Here is a 21,568-nt window from a genome sequence, read left to right on the forward strand (position 1 = left end):
GATGTTTAAGCTTGATATTGACATGTTATTTACCCAAATCATTTTGATAGTTTTGAAGCCCGAAGTGCTTCTGTTTAAATTGGCAGTATTATGTGTTCCAGACTCATACTGCCATTTTATAGCACAATCAAGTAACTATGTTACCTTCAGTTGCTATAGAAATATATATACAGTATATATCAAATACCTTTGTCCCTTTAAAAACTCCTGACCTTTCTGAAACCACGCCTCCAGGAAGTCCTCACAATATGGCTCCTCATTTAACCCTTTAACAACGTTTTAACCAGTGTTTCACTGAGAAGTAGCTCATATAATGAGCTGCTCCACCAGGTGTTTGCTGATTGTTACTGGCTAGTCTGAAGGAGCTGAGTGGGGCCGGTGCAGAGAAGGAAGCTTGGAAACTGCAGCTCTGAGGAGGAGCTGCGCCTTGAAGGCGGGGCTATGTCCACCCAGGTGACCATTCACAGCTGAATGGTTGCCATAGAGATTAAAGGATTTCTCAAACATGCATAGAAGAATCCAGGCAACACTCCAGATATGTATTCAATGAGGGAATATTATAACACACTGTAAAGCTAAAAACAAAAAAATTACATAATACTGCCTCTTTAATAAATAAAGGCATAAAAAAACAAAGGTAAAATAATAGTTTTGTGCATAAGCCAGTAGGGGAAATTTCAAAAGCTGTTTGAAACAACTCTGGAGTGTTATAATGAATCAATAAATGAAGTTCTATGTGGGGAAAAATGACTATACCAGAGCATTTGCCACACGACATTGCTTTCAGAATGTGGACTGTAGGTTGGACACAAAACAAAAGGGGAAGAAATGTAGCCAGAAGCTTATAAATCTCAGGAAAGTGTCCCAGAGGAGAGAGACTTATTGTGTGGAGCCGCTGTACAATGTTTCACCAGAAGCCGATCAGCAAAGTACACCATAGGTCAGAACCAAGCAGTCATGGAGTTCAGCTCAGTGGAATCTGTCATGGCTGTACAGAGACTCATCTCATGCACTGGGGCTAAACAATTTTTTTTCTGTATGGGTAAATTTATAAAAGTAGAAGGAGGAAACCACAGTTTGGACACTGAAACATGCTGTGTCCACCAGCTGTGTTGTGGTGCTTGGCACTCCAAATAGAGTCAATTTTTATGGGGAAATAAAGTAGGTTTGATGAAGTAATATGGGACGGATTTTAGACTAAATAGAAAGAAGATGACCAAATTTTGATGGCACTGCATATTCTGTCATTTAAAATGGCCAAAGTGTATAAAACACTCATTTTCCTAGAGGAAAAATGAAGAATGCAACAAGAATTCTAAACTAAACTCTCGGACAAAGTTGAAGCTCACAAAGTAGCACACCAACACACAAAGAGCCAGATATTAAACCACACAGAGCAGCACACAGCCTGGCCCTTCCTGTTATACTTGCATTAAATGGTTTTAACAAACATATGTGTCATCTTCATGTTTCTTTAACTTATACCAAAAATAAAACAGACTTATGTGATATCTCTTCCTGATATCACATCGTTGTTTTTCATTTTCCCATGTCACATAATGAGGCATTCTGTCTGAGACATTCCTTAAAACACGTTGCCTGGCACACCTCCACTTAACTCCAATATTGTGAATATAATAATCTTAGTGCATGTACACTTCTGACTTTAAAGAAACCCTTGTACGTCTTTTCACACAATGTATGCAAACGTCTGGTTTCAGCTCTTAGTGCAGTTTGGTTCAAAAATCTATCCTGCAGAAGCTTTTTCTGTGTAGAGGCCAGAAGACAGCAGGCTAAACATTCTCCCTAAATGCACCCGACTCCCCAGCAGTAAAGTGGGGTTTAAGAGACTGCAGATGGTTTTTGCTCTTTTGTGCATTTAGAGTCCTTTGTGGACGGTTATTTTGCCAGATGGCCATTTATTTTGGCCCACCATGCTCACTGCTGCTTTCAATGTTCGCTCCCTTCGAATGTCTGCTCAGGGTCTCAGAGGATCTTGCTTCTCCAGCCAGTTCTTTTTTTTATACAGCTTACAGAGTGTCTTGTAAAGATTATTCACCAGAAAACATTAGAACCCTTACCTATCACTAACCTAATTTGTTTGTTAGGAATTTATCATTTACCACAGGTTGTATTTGTGAAGGTGAAGAGCAATTTTTCACAATGTTTTTAACATGTTTTAGAAACAAAAAGTAGACTAATTTGTTTTTTTGTCATGATGGTGTAAAACATTCTGAGCCACATGAGCAGACGCTCCCAGAAGACAAGTAACAATGAAAGATTTTATTGCAAAGAATTAATTATAAATGGACTCAGATCTGGGAAATGACTGGAGGCCAGGAATCGGGAACTCTGTGAGGAGACAGGACGGGTGAGATTGGGCTGATGGTTGAATGTTCATGAGATTTTGAGAAGCGCTTACGTAAGTTTGTTTTTTATAAGAACGCCAGGGAGAGCTGAATAGCATGTGGTTGTTGATCTTTGTGTGGTTTTCCAGGAAGCGGTGGATCTTGTGGTAGAATGAGGGTCGCCAAGGAGACAGGAGTGTTGGGAGATTGGGCAGGTAAGTGCATGAGGATGATGATGAAGGAGAACTTGAAGATGGCAAACGTAGAGATTGTTTCCAGAGAGTCAGATTTGTATGGAGTCTTGAAAAGGGAAATCCAGAGAAGCTCAGGGAGGGAAACCAGGTGGACACAGGAACACCAAGAGAGCAAGGGAACACTAGGAGACAGGGAGGGCAGGGAGGGCTTGGGTTCCCCACACAGGGCTAACACTCAGGCGTCAGAGCTCTGGCAGCCAGAATGCTGCGGATGTAGTGAATGTGGCGAGAAGGAGGACATCTGATTTCTGCAGGAGACTCCTGGCCTCGAGCTGGAGGAAAGCAGGTGGTCCAGACACTCCAGAGTAATTCCGACACTAACGAGTTAGTGTCGGAATTGTCACATGTTGGCTCCACACATTAATATATTCCAATGATTCACCTGATATTCAGATTACACTGAAAATGATTAAAGCTGGACTATACTGTGATCTGAGTAGTCCTAGTTATTTTTTTTCCGTCAACTGCGTCTTTTGGCTTCTATAAAGCGTTGTAATTACTGTAATTAATAAAGTAACTCTTAGGTCAAAAAAAAAAAAAAAAAATCAGTCTTGAAAAAACAAACGGTGACGGGCGCAGCCTATTGTCAATGGTTGATAAATTCCTCCAATCACCCAACCTTACAATAAAACAATCCATTCTTTGGCTTTTGCCATGCCAGATTATAATCGGCTTGCTGTCAAAAGTTGCACACTCCTTGATCATTTTTATCCTTTTCTATCAGGTTTTCAACAAATTACAACCCACCATAGCATGCAGCATTTTTATCAGAAAATCCCTAATAATGTACATTATCAATAGTACACTTTAATTTTCATTTTTGACTGAAAACGCCTGAATATGACGTTAAAGCCTACAAAAAGATGTACACATAATAAAATAATAATTATTATTTGTTAAGAGTGCTGCATCTGGCTGAGTGAACTGGACAGAGCATGACGTTTTGTCTGAGTGTGTTTGAGATTTTTGAGTTTCTGACATGTTTTAAATAAAGGATTTGAATCTTCCTACTTTTGTCCATTTACCAGAGAATGTTCAGAACCATGCAGGTTGTCAGACCTCCAAGAACTGCTCTCCGAAACCACAGGATCTAGACAGAAACAAAAGGCAATATCTCATTGGTAATGAGAAAACATATAATCTGTTGTCCTGTTTTCTATAATAACATCTGAGGCCTACAAAGCCTGTCTGTACAAGTGCAGCATGGAGCAGACAATGAAAAGTTTCTTTGAAGATTATCAGGTTGGAAAACATCATTGAATCATCTATATAAAGAATCTGCCATTCAGAAATTCATAGTTAGGCAGATGATGCTATGATCAAGGAATCTCAAAAGATTGTCCAAGTGTCCTTGGATGTTTTTCTATTAGACCATTTTAATGTTGTCAGATTAACCCTCAATGCCTTCATATCAGATAATCCTATCATTTGTTAGACTACTGGCAGCACAGAAGAGTGAATGAGACAAAAAAAATGGCTTGAAAGGAAATCATTAGAAATGTTTATTTAGTCTGGTACAGACGCGTGTTCAAATAGAGCACATTATTTTATTCTGCTATTGACCCTGAGAAAATACAGCAGACAAAATGCAGACGTGTTTTTACTGACATTAAAGTAGAACAATTAAATCTCTTTTTTTTTCTGGCATTAATTGTAAGAAATTTATTTACCTGGGCTTTCAAAACCAACATACATTATGTGTCCAAATCAAACTTTCTAAAAAGTTGGCCATTTTTATTTTATAATTTTTTCTTGTCCTGTTACATGGGTGTCTATGTTGTTTCTAGTTAGGGGTTCCACCCAAAAAATACTTTTCTGATGTTATCAGATATGAGGGGTTTTTTTCACGATGGTTCAGCTTGCAAGAGCGTTTTTTTTCTGAACAATGAATTTATATCTTATCTAATCTTATCTCGTTTAAGTTTCATCTTCTCTCATATCCATTTTATCCAGTTCTAAATAAGTAAATTAAGACAGAATTCTACCACCTCATTTCACTAGACGCTTAACAGCACCTTGTTTCACCGTTAGCTGCCAGTGAGCAACCAGGTCCAGATAGATTATCAGCGGATGGTTGAAAACAAAAACACATGCATCTAACTTGTGGTTGTACATTCTGCGTGGGTTATTATAGCTCGAAATGATCCATTCTATTATCCAAGGGACAAATTTCATTCCTTTAAATAATTTGATGTTGTGCTCTATGGGAGGGACATATCAAACCCTTCCAATATTTCTTTGGAAAACATCTTAAGCACTTTAATAACCACTTTGCACATTTTATTCAGATTTTGGAATCTCTGCTCATTGGAAAACTGCAGAAACAATTTTTTTTTTACATGTGAAATTATGCTATTTGTTATTATGTTAATTTCCTTATTTTATTATGTTTTTAAAATGGCACCCTAAACTCATTTTTGTAACTTAGAAATGCTTCATCTGTTTGTGAATATAGATAATAAACAAAATATCAAACACAGCAAATATGATCCAGTTATCAGGTAGGGCTTTGTTGAAATCAAATGTTACAAAATGTGAAAGTAAAAATCTGGACCAAAAATTGAAAACGTCTGTCAGTCAAACCAAACAAAACAAAGAAAGAGGGTCCGTTTAAAAGGCATCTTCAAATTCATTTAAAGAAATCTTTTCCATTCCTCTGGATAATTGTTCATTTTAAACAGTTTTGTAGATATCAATATTTCATAGAATCAAAACAAGAAGCTGCAAGAACTGAAAGTCATTCGGTTCCATTGCTTGTTTTTAGAAGGTAGCAGTGTAAGGACATCAAAACAGACAACAGAACAACAGGTAGAGGCAAATTAAGTCTAAGAAGCAATTACTTGTGTTTTGTTGTGTGAGATCTGAGAGAATAGCAGAGGCATCACATTCACAATCCCACCTGTGGAGACAAGAAGAAAACAAGAGGTTAATTCCTCAGTCATTTACACAGTCTGATTTATTTGTGTTTTGTTTTTTTTTCTTTTTTGACTTGTTATTTTCTGGAGGCGCATCGATCAGAATGTTGTGGCAAATTTCCAATCTCCAGTTTTTATAAAGCTTTGGCCCTGTTCAAGTGCTAGTTTAGATTTTTTTTTCTGTGAAGTGAGCTTTTTAGAAAGCTAATCTTAGGACCATTTTGTTCTGGTGAAAAAGAAGCACTGCCATTCTCTTTTGAAATTGTGTACTACACTGGATTTGCAAAATTCTTCTGTGGAACAAAAATTAACAAGGATTAAAAGACATGGAGAAGAGTGTTTTAATTTGTTGAAAAAATAACAAATTAATCATGGAGATTTTGGCCATTTGTGGATTTTTCAGTAGCGCATATGTAAAATATTTATATTAAATAAATATTTGGAAAGCTGAAATACATTAGGTACATGCTCAGTGATACTTGACATGCTATTGGCTTGAAAAGCAGTCAATACATTATTTATTTTCCTCTGAGCTGATTGGATGAGAGCAGAGATCAGGAGGACGGTGGCTGTTGGAGTCTGCTAGATGTTTCGCAGTGTGTTTCAACAAAACTCCAACTTTTCTAAAAGCCAACTATTATCAATAAGAATTTCATAGAATGTGACTTAAAAGAAAAATTCTAAGTAACTTGTTCAGCCTTCCTGTTAGCTGCTGGACGTCGGGCTCTCTCTCACTCTTTTGCACAAACCACAAATTTGTAGTAGGATGCAGATTTCTATTAAATAGTTTCGTACATCGCTCTGACTCATCTGAGCTCATTTTTAAACAAACAGCTAACTTTGCACTTTCAGCATCCACGCCAAAGGAATGTTGTCATGGTGACCTGCTTGTAAAAAGATTGAGTATCCTACATACTGGTCATTTGTCATAGTTGATCTAGCTGAATTTGTCAGAATATTGACTTTTGTTGTTTGAGAATCTAATTAAATTGTGCACATAAATTTGTCTGATCTATACAGTAATACTCTATGTATTATATCAATATTGTTTCAAAACCATCCTGCTTACCACAGAAAGAACAGTTCTTTTATGTAACCAATGAACAAGTAGTAGAAGGAAATAATATTTTGGACATAGATTTACTTCTTTCTAATGTTTTCCTTCTGGTTTTCTCCTTTTAAGTTTCTTTTGCTTGAAGGTTATCTGGCAGGTTTTTAAATCTGGACCAAATTTTCATGATCAAGGGAAGTCTTTTTTAAATCTCGACAAAACAACTTCAAGATGTTTTTTCACATTCCAAACAACTCAGAATGACAAACTGCAAAGTGGCTGTCACAACTGGCAGCTTGGATATTCTAACAGGCCTCTGAAGTAATAGAAACAGCAAAAAGTACAGTCAGAGTTGTCACAGAGAGGCTAATGTAACTGAGCCATCATTCCTCATCATGCCACAGCTGATGCACAAAATCCATGCTGCTGTGCTGGTAGGGAGAAATACACTTAATGGAAATCCTTACTAAGAGACAAATACCAGACCACAACCTGCTTCTACCTTTAGCTGTTATTTTGTTCTGGTTTGTTGTAGCCCAGAAACACTTTGAAGCTGAGCTAATTAACGTGAAGTGATGTGACTGACACTAGCATGCACTGCTAACAGTGCCTGGGTAAACAGATGTGGGTCTCAGGTGGGAATGATGTGGAAGGTTTTAACAGCACTGCAAACTGCATTCAGCAGCTTTCAGAATGAGGTGCAGTGCTTCTCCACATCTCTGTTGAAGAGTCAGGATTTTGTAATGTAAACATATGACACTATTTAAAATCATTTCACAGCTTGTTACATCATTAATGTGGCACTTATTTTGTATAATTAATCTATCAGTAGGAAAAAACTAAAATGAGTTAGAGTTGGTGCATCTTTATTATTTACATTTCTCCTTACACATTTGTTTCTAAATTGAATTTTATTTTTATTATTTCCTTTATTTAACTAGATAAAACCTCATTGACATCTAGATCTCATTTTCAAGATGGACATGGGCGTACTTATGGTTGTTATTCAGTAATCTTCAAGAAACTCTCAGCAGTCTTTAGTATTTTTGACTTGAAAAAGACAACAACAGAAGAAAGGCAGAAGGACAAGAAAGGATGCAGACAGAAGAAGCAGAGTGATGATGAACAAAGCTGAGTCTCACCTAGAGCTACGGTGCCCATTAGGAAAGGTTTCCCCATCTGACTGAAGTCACTGCTGCTCTGGAGGCCCACCTCAGAGCCCACTGCAAATGTCACCACCACCTGAGACACACACCCACACACACACACGCACACAATGCAGAGTGATAAAAAAGTTAAAGAAGCACACCCAAAGCAGACCAGCTTTGAGGAATTGAAATGGTCTTCAATGAACCTCTGCTTAAAAAAAATACGTAATCAGTATTAGGTACATGTTAGGAAAAAATCGTTCATTAAAAAGAACAACCAAGACAGAAATAAAAGTTATAGAATCTCGTTAGATCTATAATTTTACTAAGTACCATGAGTTACAGATGTAGGTAAGCAGACTGATAACAAGGGAAATTATCTTGCTTATATCCACTTAACGTGCTTTTCACAGATGTAAGCTGGTCTTTTTGAAATTCTACAAAAAGCAACTAGGAAGTTTGGTTTCTTATCTCACAAACTGCAAATGAACTTATGAACTTAGTTTTCCCATGTATTATTAATGCTGCAATGTACATGTTTCACTTCAACTTTCAATTTGTCCCATTATTCTGAAACCAGATTATGTCTAGAAATAAGGTCAAAAGGCTAATTTATACCTTGAACAAACTTGAAAAGATGTTTTAGAGATGGTTGTGTTCACTCTCTCATGGTGAGATTATTCCAGTTCTGTTTGGACGAACAGCAGAATCCGGTTTAACCACACAAACACACATGCACCATAAACTTGACTGTGCTGTCCTCCTCCCAGTGATCTTAGCGCCCTGCACCAGGCTGCACTGCTCCCCTGCTGTCATGGGAGCCAGTGGCATTAAAGGTTCAATGACAACTTTATTAGAGGTGAGAGTCTGGAATCCTAAGCAATTATTAAGCCTGAATAAATGTCACACTAATTATTTCCAGAAAGCCGTGAAATTGCGGTCGATTCTCCATGAATAATCTCCCCTCCAACACTGTTCAACTGCTTGGTGCATGAGGGTGTGGGTGTGTGTGTGTGTAAAACAATGCAGCATTTTCATGTGTGGCTGATGTAATGATTAAAGCTACACTCAGGCCTACTTCACAATGACTTAATAGAGCTTCTACAAAGGTGCATAAACTTCATTTGGGTTCTCCTCTTATTTTATTTAGCTGCAGGTTTTTGTGTGAAGCAATCAGTCAGATGTCAGGCCTTAAGGAGCTGCTGGTGCAGCACATCGATTTGGACGAAATTACAGAGAGAAGCGAGCGCTGGAAAGAACAGAGGAGGAGAGAGGCGGAAAGAGGGGAATTCATTTTCACCAGGACGCAGGGGTCCCATAAGGCTGGGGCAGATGTGATTTTATTCTTTAATTAGCATGTGTAGTTTTTGCTATTCCCCAGCGAACGGGATGGAGCGCAACACGAGAGGCAGCTGAAAGTTAACTTCAGAACAAAGCGTTGCATAATGGATCTCCCAGATCCTGCACTCCAGATGGATGGCGAAGACATGCTGGCAGGAAATGGAGGTCGGCAGCGCCACAGCTGTGTTTGGAGGAAAACGCTGATGTCAGCCATCTCATCTGTCCAATCACAGGACTGGAATTCACATGTCTGAGGAATCACTATTGCCGTGTTTACAATCATCCACAAACCTCACTGTGTTTTACTGAGATTTTATGTCAGCACGTGATTGTGAAGTAAAAGGAAAATAATATATGATTTGAACATTGCTTTTCAATAGATACTGGAAATCTGTCGTTTGCCTTCAGTTTGAGCTCAGATTCAAGGAAAAGAGTCTGAACGTTTTTCAATCTAGATCTACAATCTAGACTTTATATATATATATATTAAACTTGAAATAATTACATAAGTAGCTTGTCAAGCTTGTTTTAATCAAATTCCTTAATACTGATTAAAAAATTACTTGTTCTATTGGCAAATTATTTCACTTATATGGAAAATGATTTGGTATAAGTGAAATAATCTACAAACCCAGAACAGGAATTAAACCTATTAGAATGAAAAAATACAGAGAAACTCTTACCAAAGATGGAGAACCAACATCTAGTTTTATTACAACAACAATCCAGAGAAACCCCTACTAGTTTATAAATTACAGACTACTTTCATGTGTAAAACATTTTAAAGTGCCTTGTTGCTGAAAATGTGCTATAACAATAGAATGACCTTACTAACAGGACAAGTAAATTTTCATCAATACTAAGAAATTGTTTTAAAACAAGCTGCTACGACACAACAGCATGTTCCAGTTCCTGCCAAATTCCGGCAACTTCACACAGCCATGGAAGAAGAGAGGACCAACATTCGCAGGCCACAATCCAAACCTAACCTACTCAAAGGAGATGTGTTGCACTGCATGAGGCAAATGGCGGTCACACCAGATATCAACTGGTTTTCAACCCCCCCAATAAAGCAAAGCATCACATTTCAGAGTGGCTTTTACTCTGGCCAATAAAGGCACACCTGTAAATAATCATGCTGACTAATCAGCATCTTGATATGTCACACCTGTGATGTGGGATGGATCATCTGTTCATCCTTTTATGCAAAGAAGTGATAACTATCAGATTTAAATCAGATTAAATTTTTACAATATTTGAAATGATTTTGTGCATATAGAAAATGTTTTAGATTTTGAGTTCAGCTCATGAAAAATGGGAGCAAAATCAAATGTGTTGCATATTTCCGTTCGTGTCTAAAGCTCCAAAAATTACATCTTGCATAATATTCCATTTTTAAAATTCTGCACACCTCTTTTATGAAATGAGCTTTCCCAAATGAGAGGGCTTTCACTTTTCATATGTCCTCTAACATTGTTTTCTTGCAGCTTATGCCCCTCATCAGCTCTGTTTATTCATTGACATACTGGCAGATGAACGGATGCTGTGGGGATTAGTTACAAAGACATTGATTTTAGTGTTATTAAATCTTGTGCCGCAGGCGGCAGGAGAGTCAGCCAAGCGGTTTATACTGCAGCCGTCAAACGACTTGGGGGACAGACGTTAGAGGATGACCACATCAAGAAAGAGCATACATTCAAAGTCGCCATCTCCTCAGATATTACTATTTGACCGTGAAGAACAATTTCTATCCAGAACTTAAGCTGAAAGATGGCTTTCTCATTAAAAATACCTTGAATAAAGTGAACAGTAATCACAGAGGATCTTAGTCTTAAACTGGTGGGTGAACATGCATAACTGATCAGGATCAGGGTCATGAAAGTTTTGGGTTTTACACTATAGTTCAGTTTTACTTCATTGTAACTTTTTGTTTGTCTAATTCAGTTAGATTTAGTTAGTTCTTGGAGTGTGTCTGCTCATTTTTATTAATTAGCATTATTTCAATATTAAGTTTTTGTTGAGCTTTTATTAGTTATTGTAGTAGTTTTAGTTTTTCATACTTTGGTTAATTTTAGGTGCAGAATTCAAAGACTATTGTATTGTGATTACATCGATTGGGTAATGAATACTAAACAGAAGATATAATTTTCAACAAATGTATTCAATTATTGTTGCACAACCAGCTGACTGATGTTTTCTCCCAACTTTTTCCATTGTCATTTTGCAGATTAGCATTAGCGCCGCCTGGAGGAGCATGGAGCACCGTAGTTTACCCACAGCTGATGTAAACTGTTTATGTGGGGGAAAAAGTAAAAACATCAATTTCACATCATGGATGTGAAATAAATTGATTCATAAACTTGAAAATGATGGACATTTCTATAATTTCAGTAAGTTTTAGTTTTATAAACGCATGATATAGTTCCAGTTAGTTGTAATTTCCCCCCATTAATTACCACTTTTATTTATTTCAATTAACAACAATTTTTTCTCATTTTTAGTTTTGCTATTTTAGTTGCTTGATCAGAATGCATCAGGATGCATGAACCCAACTTCAGACGGTTCAGCAACATGCAGTCAGTGAGCCGCATCTCCCCAAACAAAGGATCTCCTGTCCTTGAAGAACAATGAAGAAATGGGACAGACTGCATCACACAGCTTATTGAGCAACAAACACACACTCACCTCAACAGAGTCTGTGTCATGTAGGTGGTGGTTCAATTTCGCAGTCATTATTGACGCCTATTTTTTAACAGGAAACTGATAAAATCATCCTGACACTTCATCATGAGGTACCTTCTCATGCGCGTTATTTTGGGAAGTAGTCAGCGTGTTTTTGCACCCTGTAGATGGAAATGTAGATGCACACACACACACACATACACCCCCCCCCCACACACACACACAGAGTGAAGAAACAGTGACCTGGAGCTAAGTCCCAAGCAGAAGGAGGTGCTAAGATTTAGAGGCTCAGCTGTGTAGCAGGGCACTGAGAGCTATTTCTTCTTCTGTGCATCAATATGAGTGAGAGCTGGTCAGGCAAGGCCGAGTGCTCCCGAATAAAACACACCACTGTCAAGAACCAGCCATTTATGACCCAGCAAATGGGATTTTTTTTCTGTTTTTGTTTGAAATATTAATGTTTCTATCTTGGTATACTTGCAAAGAAAACAGTTTTCAGGCTCTTTAGTGTAACTGTTGAGGTCTGAGCCCTGAGCCCAGCCCAACGGTCCAAAGAGGTTTACCAGACAGCAACCTGGAGACACAAAGACAATCAACCCTGCTCACAAACATTCACACCTACAGGAAGGGTTAAAACAGAACATAAATGTTTTGGACTTTGGAAAAGAAACCTGAACACCAAAGGAAGAAAAACAAAAAAACAAAACAAAACAAACACACACATGTTGTCATGTTGCAATCTATGATTTACATGACGGACACACAGTAGCACATAATAGTGAAATGGAAGTGGTGCATGTTTTTCTCTTTTTAATTTTTTTTATTTTATTGTGCCATGCAACTTTATTTTAGTGCAACTGTATCATTTTGGTTCTCTTCTATATCTTTCTTGTTCTTTCTGTACATTCTTGCGTTATTCATTATTTAGCTTCTTTGCTGTCATGCTGACTTATAAATATATTGAAATTCCTTAAATAATTAAATTTTTCCACATGAAAAGTTCAAAGTATATTTATTGGATATTTTATCTGGTAGGCCAATGCAAATTAGAACATAGCTGAACAGTACAGAAAATGATAAAAGTTTTTTTTTTTTTTTTGCTTTATTTACAATAAACATTCTTATTAAAGGAGTGTGGCAGCCTGGCTGAAGGTTAGGATTGGTTTGCAGAGCAACATCTGACTGAACCACCAACTTCTGGAATCACATGCTCTGGGTTAATGAGACCACAGTGGACATTCTATCCATATTCCACAGTTTGGGAAATAAACTCTGCAGATCAACACAAACACCTCACACCAACTGTACGGCACAGAGGTGGAGATGATTGTGGTTTGTTCTGTAGCCACAGGCTCTGGTATCCTTAAAGACACTGAATGACTAAAGTATTCTGCAGTCATGCTGAAGTTGGACTGAAAAAGACTAGTCCAAGCAATGGATGAATATTGTATGAAGAGAAGTGGAACGATGTTCCACAACAATGTGTGAGACATTCCAGAACACAGCTGCTTCAGGTGATTATTACTGCTACAAATTGCACTTCTGGATTGCTGGAGTGTAGATTGTTTTTCACAATCTGCTCCGATTTTGGCTTTGTTACTATAAAGTAATTCAAAAAGAAGAACTGTGTTGTGTGTGTGTGAGTGTGTTTTCCTTTGCTCTCTTGAGGTTAGACTGAAGTGTTTGATCTGCAAAAATCCAGTGGCTTCAAATGTCACATTGCAAGTTTTATTGAGATATTATGTGACACACCTACACAAACCAGTGCACTGTTTGTAAAGGACACACAGTTCTTTAAAGCATAAAACATATACTGTGATGAACATTTCTTCTTATTTTTTTTCATCAATGCTTTATTGATGAACATCATTCAACAAAGAGTTGTGTTTCTCTGTTTTTTCACTACAGGTCCTAAAAATCTACTATAACAACATTAGAGTGGAAAAGCAGAGGCTAGACACAACAGCGGTACAGGCACTGGTGATGGTGGTGTTGCCTAGTAACCTTGTTCTCAGTGGGTCTACTATGAACTTCATTCCTTCATTTAAATCATTAATCAAAGGGACACACAGATCCTGTGGCTCTTTTTTCTGTCTAGTTAATCCCTGCTTTTCCATTCTAATATATTTTTAAATAAGTAGTTTACTCTGATGAAGTATGACAGAATATGATCAAACAAAAACAGTCTTGTGCTTATTGATATTATTTATGTGAGCCATGTAACAAGATTGAATTAAAGCAGACTACAAATATATTGTAGAACAATCTTTTTAATCATCTGTTGAAACTCATAAATAATTTTACCCTTGTGGATACAAATGGAGGCACTGGCAGAATGAAACATCCCGGAGAAGAGCGTGCCATTTTGTACCAAACACTCTGATATGAAATAACCAAAACTGCAAAAGGATAAAATGATAAAAAAGTTTTCTAGAGGAAGTCAAATCACCCCAAAAGGCTATCTGAGGAAACCAGCAAGTGGCTGACCAACTTTAAAATTTTAAAGACCAGTGACAATGTACATTTTGCAATGAAAGAGGTCAGTCAGTACCAAACTCCCTGGTGGGGCAGCACATCCACCTTTCACTCTTGCAGCAAGTAGCACAAGTGCATCTTATGTAAAAAAAAAAAAAAAAAATAGAGGGGGAACAGCAAAAAGCAAACAAGACATTACTGGAGTGGCAAGTAGTGCATATAATACAGAAGTTGATTTAGTTCAGAGAATCTTAGTGTTTACTGTTCCCTTGAGAAGTTATGTACTTTTATGTCACAGTAAGACCCTGGGCAATCGACTTGTTTAATAAAATAACTGGCTAAAAATAAAACAGCAAAACATGTCTGGTCTAGAACAGTTATCAAGTTCTTATTACCATAGGTAATAAGTCTGGTGCAAGGATGGAAGTCATCGTGTGTAAGTAGTGTGTTGTGTATAATAAACTTCATTTGACAATGAATAACTTAAAAAATGCCAAAGTCAACAATTAACAAAACTAATAATTTAAATACACATTACCAAGTCAGGGCACCACCTAATTATCATGAAATAATAACCAATTACTTCTCAGTCTCAGTAATTGGTGTATGAAGATGTGCCTGATAAGGCTTAGCTCATAAATAATAATAGATGAAAGATTAGGTTTCACACTGATGTTTTCAAACAGACGCATAGAGAATAAACACAAACAACTTGTTTCCAAAATATAAGAATATCTTAACAAAAATACACCAACTTCCAGATAACATTTTTTTTCAGTCAACAAATGAAGGTAGTTGCATTCTCAATTAAACTATTGGAAAAAATCAAGACTAATGAAATACCAAAAATAACAATAAAAATGTAAAAAGAATGGGCTGCACAGTGGCGCAGTTGGTAGCACTGTTGCCTTGCAGCAAGAAGGTCCTGGGTTCGATTCCCGGCCAGGGTCTTTCTGCATGGAGTTTGCATGTTCTCCCTGTGCATGTGTGGGTTCTCTCCGGGTACTCCGGCTTCCTCCCACAGTCCAAAAACATGACTGTTAGGTTAATTGGTCTATCTAAATTCTCCCTAGGGGTGAGTGTGTGTGTGTGAATGGTTGTTTGTCCTGTATTTCTTTGTGTTGCCCTGCGACAGACTGGTGACCTGTCCACGGTGTACTCTGCCTCTTGCCCGGAACGTAGCTGGAGATGGGCACCAGCAACCCTCCCGACCCCATTGGGGACAAGGGTGAACAGAAAATGGATGGATGGATGTAAAAAGAATAAAACCAGTAACCAATAAAAGGATGAAATGTTATCCCAGTATGACATCAATGTGTTTAATTAAAAACCAAGTTTTGCCTTGAAGAATTTTGAATGAGGCTAAATTAGCTAATAACTAAGATTAGTTTAAGACTAAATTATCTCCTCTTCACTCCCAGTTAGTGTTTGTGTGCCAGTGTTCTGGCAACTTTTACCAATTCAACCTGGAAAACCATTTGTTGTTAGCTGACTTTTTGCAGTGGTTCTTTTTATCTATATAATTTTTGGAGGTGGTAGTCTGTGCTCTGTAGTGCAGACTGGTGAAATGATCCACACTAAACTTCTCCCAAAATAAACAAGATGTGAGATGTTTCCCAACATGTTGCATCTGTATTACAGCAGCAGCAGCAGATGTTGCAGCTATCTCTACAGCTCTTTCAGACTGTAATCATCTGGGATGCAATTGTGTTAAATGGACTCTGGCCCGTACCCAAAGATTTCTCTCCAGAGCTCCCAGTGAGCCACTGACACTTCAAAATGACGACGAGCACTGACCTGGAAAAGCTCAAACCAGCAAATACACAGGGGAGCTCAATATGTCTGACAACTTCTGCATGAAAGGACAAGTGTTTCCATCCATTTTCCCAGCATGACCTCATACTGGAAGGACGACCACATTGCATTTCTCAAGAAATGAATGAAGGACGCACTATAAAGAAGGCACCAAAGAGAAAGTTATAAAGCAGAAACAGTGGAGCAGAGAGTATTTTTACAAGAGTTAACTCTTGTGTTTGGATCTTCAGGACTACAATAGCATTTAGTAATGTGGTTGGATTTTTCAGCTTTACTAGCTCTATTTTCAATCAAATATTTTACTTTTTTTGGGGGGCGGGGGGCAGGTTTCCAAGAATAAATCTGCAAATGAGTAAATCTGTAAACACTGAGGCTCAAGTAGGGTCCACAGTAAAGTGTGGACCCTACCTCACTCTTTCAGTGTTCATGACTCTGTTACATTTCCTTCACAATAACTGATTTGTAGAAAGATATAAATGGTTGCTAACCTTCAGTTGATGTGTGGTACTCCAGGAGTGTTCACAAACCAAAACCCTGATTTGTTAAACTCCTAGTCTATGCTACTAATAGACTCTAGTATTGACCATCTGACTTAATATATCACATGCATATACGATGTAAATATTAAGAGAAGTAAACACATTTAAATTAGCCTGGTGCTGATACCACACTTAAGGAAAGCTAATTCTTTGTTTTGCATTTGGTCTTTACTTTTGTCCTGCACCTTTTACTTGTGACCACCATTGAATCTAAAATATTTTAATCAGTAGCTCTCTTGCATATATTCAAATTACCTTAAGTGACTCTCTGCTTTGCACAGAGTGCGGGCTACATGCTTCAGTATGGGACACTCGTTTGTGAAGAGATGTTTTCTCTAATTTCCCATGAGGGTTGTGTTGCATAATGTAAACACCAGCCTGGTAAGAGTATGTGAGAACATCCATTTATATAGTCTTGTTTGTATTAGGTTCTTGTCTTTGGATGAATATTAAAACACTGCATGAATAAAGTTTTGTATGGTGCACATAAGTTCAAGGGACATAAATACTTTTACAAGGAACTTGATAATATAAGAACATCAGGATTAGCTCAAGTCTTCTTTTTTAAGGCAAATTATCAAATTATTAAAAGTCAGTTTTATTGACATTCACATTTTTTAAAATCTCCATTTAGACAACTTGACCCTTCTGCTTCTCTTCTGAAAGATGTTTGAGTTATCACCAGAACAATTACCCTGGAAAATCCTTTACTAACAACATTAGACAGAATTACCGTAACAATGAGCAGGATTCCCTTGAGGAGGGTGAACAACGAGGTGATGGGCTGAATGACTGTGTGGCCAAGTAAGATGGCCAGGGACAGAATCCAGGTGAAGGCGGGGATCACATAAAAGTGTCTGTGGAGACATGGAAACACATGGAGAAATCTTACCTGTTAGCGTTAATAAATCACACGTCTGCTTTCATCGAGGGAGAAATATTTAACCTAACATGCTGTCACCATGGAGATCCAACAAACGGTATCCTTCTAAAACACATCTCGGCATCTTTGTTCAACGACTAATTTTTTTTTTTTTAAAGAATAAATTGTTGATTCGTTTTACGTCTGTTTGGAGTGACACATTTAAATGAGTGCCGAATTGTTTGAGTTGCACTAAGGTAGGTTGGTACGTTCATGCTGTTCAAATAGCAGCTCTGTTTTTTTAAAGTAATTCTGACATTTTGACAGAAGCTAATACTTTAAAGCTAAGAAACCCAATGGACAATTCAATTTCAACATTTGAAAAACAGCTGCTAATGTTTAGTCAGATTATATAAATTGTTTGATGATCTGAAATATTCAATTGCACAAAAGAGCCATAAAAATAACCCTACATGGGAGCAAATAGGTCCAACATGTTTCTACAAAGATCAACAAGGTGTTGATCAAGATCAAGCATGAAATAAGAAGTAGAGAAAAAATATTTAAAAGTAATGCGGGCGGTATTAACAAGAGCTAAATTACTAAGTTCACCATCTGTAGAGATAAGGCTGAGCTTGGTTTCATCTTAATTAAACACATGAGATTTAACTGATATTTGCGGGTTAAAGATAGTTTTCTAATCCTCTTATATTTTAGGCTCGAGGGAAAATCCTGACTTTTTGAATTCTAAAACTCGCTTAAACTAAGGCTAAATCACAATGAAGTGAATGCTGAGGTGGAATGACTCAGTAAGGCTGTAAATCCTCAGCAGCTCAGTGGGGTTTATGTCCAAGGCGCCCACCACCCTGCGAAGGCCATTCTGCACACAAACCTGCAGCACTCTATTGACTGCAGGATCCTGGAAGAAGGGGGAAGATGGTTTATCCAAAGGAGGCCTCCCAAGATTTTTTTCACTCCACTAACCCTGCCTTCCTACTCCCACAACAAATCGCTGCATCTCCCCCGGCGCTGAGCGTGCTGATAATGAAGCACCCAAGCGTGCCAATGAAGCAGTCCGACCGTCCCGCAGAGTGTGAATAATATTATTTGGGTAAAGGATTTACTGGGGCATGACAAAATAAATTAGCCCTGTTAACTGATAAAGGTAATTATAGGCCTGGGAGGGAAAGAGGAGGTGTGAATTGAGGGGAGAGACAGCAATCACCAGAAGAGACCCAAATAATCCAACTGTGAGTTTAAACAGTACAGCATTCTGGCTTTTACTCTACTTCTGTGCAGTATTCTTTCAGTTTAATCACTGTAAGCAATATTAACTACTGTGAGTAATGCATTGCAGAAAAGAAAGAAAAGCTCAGTAAGCCAACAGAGAGAGCAACCTAAACAAATATCTGATTCTGTTCTTATTTCCATAAAGTAAAAAAATATCCCTGTCCTTTCACACAGCACTGCATCAAACAATCCAAACCCCATCCATACCCCTCGTCTGTGGGGACACTGCACCAAGAACCACTGGCGGAAACAACACCAAAACCTCTGATGAAACTGAGCGCAACTTCCTTCTTCACAAAATGGAGCCAAAAATGGAGTGTTCTGAGATATTTTAGGTAGTAGGATTTCTCTTGTGTCTTTGGTAAAAGACCAGAAATCATTTCTCCCATTAGCGCTGGACTCGCACATTTGTTTTAATTGTATTTACCCAGAATGCCCTGCGCTGTAGATCACTTTCTGCTTTTGGAGCACTCTCCGGTTTAAATATGTATTTGAACCACACCAGAGTTCACTTCAACTGAACCAAGAACCAAGGTGTGTAGACGGACCAGAGTTTGTGTTTTTGGTTCGATTTCACATTCACAGCTCCTTGAACAAACCGGAATTTCTGGATAAATAAACTGGAGTACAACTAACATGGACTAAACAGAGCTGGTGTGAACACAGCCTAAGTTGATGGTTTGAATCAGGAAAAATGGGGAAGCATAAGGATTGAACTCCATCAAGGGTTGAAGATCCTGTACATCTCTTCCAAAGTTCACCTACTGTATGTCCACTACGTACATTTTACTGGAGGAAAATGCATCTAAACTCATGAATGTATTTGAAAAGTAAAAGATGAAAAGAAGCATCACCTAAAAACCTCATCAAGATGTGGAGCAGCAGGTTTCCGACAACAGATTCAAAGAAAGTAAGCCCTAATCCACCCGAATACAGGCTGACCCAGCTGGCTGCAGGATGCTGGAACAAGTACAATGATTTGTTTTTTTCCATAACTAAAATAAAGATGTCAGATCTAATTCTATGGATGTCAAGCAGTGATATTTCAGTCGGGCAGGGTATGCATATGCGAGCAGAAGCTCTTTATGTTCATGTATAATTCCTACAAAAGACAACTTTTAACGACCAGGTTTAACTTGTTCTGATGTCTAGTTTAGTCTTTGAGACTGTTTTATGCCTGGCTATTTGACAAACAGGGTTCCATCCAGATACATTTGATGTAGCCGCGTGTCTTTAAACTTTGACATGAAAGCAGTTCTTTCTGTCAACATCTGAAGCAGTAGGGTCTATATGTAGCATACGACACAGTCATTTGCTTTGCCCAAATTTAGCATCTAATTTCAGCATCAAACATGTCTCTGATGGTTATCTTCAAACACTTTTTGAAGTGCCTAAGTTCCTGTTCTACAGCAACAACTCACAGAACACACATTTACAGCACCATGACATTCAAAGTAACACCCGCTAATTAAAGGCCATTAGCACAGAGATGAGATGCAGATTTGCTTTTTTCCCATCATAATGGAGAAGAAAATAAAACCTCAACGGTATAGTTTCCTCCCATCTCTAAAGTTTTCCAAAAGGTCATTTGCTGAGTTTTACAAGCAATTTCATGCAACTGCTCAGAGCATTCCTCCTTACTGGAATATCATCATCATATCTAAAAAAAAGCTAAGGTCATATCTAAGGTTGTGTTGTCTTTTTAGAATTCTAAGAAAACTTCTGTTATTATTTGCAATGGGATCGTTGCAATATATAATTATATACTTGTTTTGAACAACCAAGGAACCAAAATGTAGTGAGAGGAACTAACTACATTAACTCTTCTCCTGGTGAAGAGTTAATCACAGTTGACCACAGAAATGAGGAACTCCAATATGGTTTCACCATTCTCTCAATGTAAATACATCTTTAATATAATATACACAACTTATAGAGAATAAAGGATTTAACAAAGCAGGCCTGACTGCTCCACTATCAAAGTCCTAATCCCAGGCGGAAAACGTTTTTAATTTCCACCCATATGTTGCAACGAGCGAAAGCACACAGTGATGAGAAAGTCCTAAAGTTTAAAAACATGTCCCTTAAAACTTTGTAGCAGCACTGAGGAAATATTTCCCACATCTGTTCACACATGCAGGCTCTAAAAGTCTATTTACTGTGACAACAAATTCTCCTTTCCCTTTCATACAGAGAGAAAATGACGTGAAATAATTTTTAGATGGATTAAAATTGTTCTTTAATGACATTTTTGCTTCATATCTGACTTTCTACAAAGAATTAAACTTTAAACAGCAACCCTATCTATTTTTAAAGATGCTGCCTTATGTATTTTATAGCATAGTCAAGTAGCAACAACCCTCTTCAGCACATCATCAAAACAATGCTTCTCTGTGATGCTATTTACATCTGTTCTTAGGAGCATTTCACTGAAAAGCAGTTTGTATGATAAGCTCAGCAGATGTGCAGTTCCAGTAGGTGTGCTGCTAATTGCTGGTACCACTAGTCTGAAGGAGCCGAGTGGGGAAAGTGCAGGGGAGGACTGCTAAGTGTAGTGGAAGCTCAGTGGCGAACAGCAGCTTTAAGGTGGAACTTTGGTTAAATAGGCGGGGCATTGTGAGATCAACGTTTTGCACAGCTTGGTAGCTGTCAATGGAAATTCAAGGATTACTCAAATAAGCATGAACAAATTAAAACAACACGCCAGGTATCTTTTGATGAGGGAATGGCACTATAACATGATACAAAAAAACAAAAGTCAATTTTACATAATTTCCAATTTTCAAACATTCCAGTCTTATTATGGTAAAGGTTCTGAAATAAATGCATTCAATTTCCAATTTAATTC

The 21,568-nt window shown here is 37.8% G+C and overlaps 1 protein-coding gene across 1 annotated transcript in view; it reads right to left on the minus strand.

The window, feature by feature from the left end:
- Positions 1-21,568, minus strand: part of LOC114150576 (uncharacterized) — a 65,147-nt gene that overhangs the window by 24,845 nt on the left and 18,734 nt on the right. The window contains exons 8-11 of the mRNA XM_028027062.1: positions 17,302-17,425; positions 7,711-7,810; positions 5,443-5,501; positions 3,628-3,692 (exon numbers count right to left, since the gene is read on the minus strand). Coding sequence (XP_027882863.1) covers positions 3,628-3,692; positions 5,443-5,501; positions 7,711-7,810; positions 17,302-17,425 — 348 coding nt within the window. The remainder of the gene's footprint in view (positions 1-3,627; positions 3,693-5,442; positions 5,502-7,710; positions 7,811-17,301; positions 17,426-21,568) is intronic.

The sequence above is a fragment of the Xiphophorus couchianus genome, chromosome 9, assembly GCF_001444195.1.
Source record: "Xiphophorus couchianus chromosome 9, X_couchianus-1.0, whole genome shotgun sequence".
NCBI classification, from domain to species: Eukaryota; Metazoa; Chordata; class Actinopteri; order Cyprinodontiformes; family Poeciliidae; genus Xiphophorus; species Xiphophorus couchianus.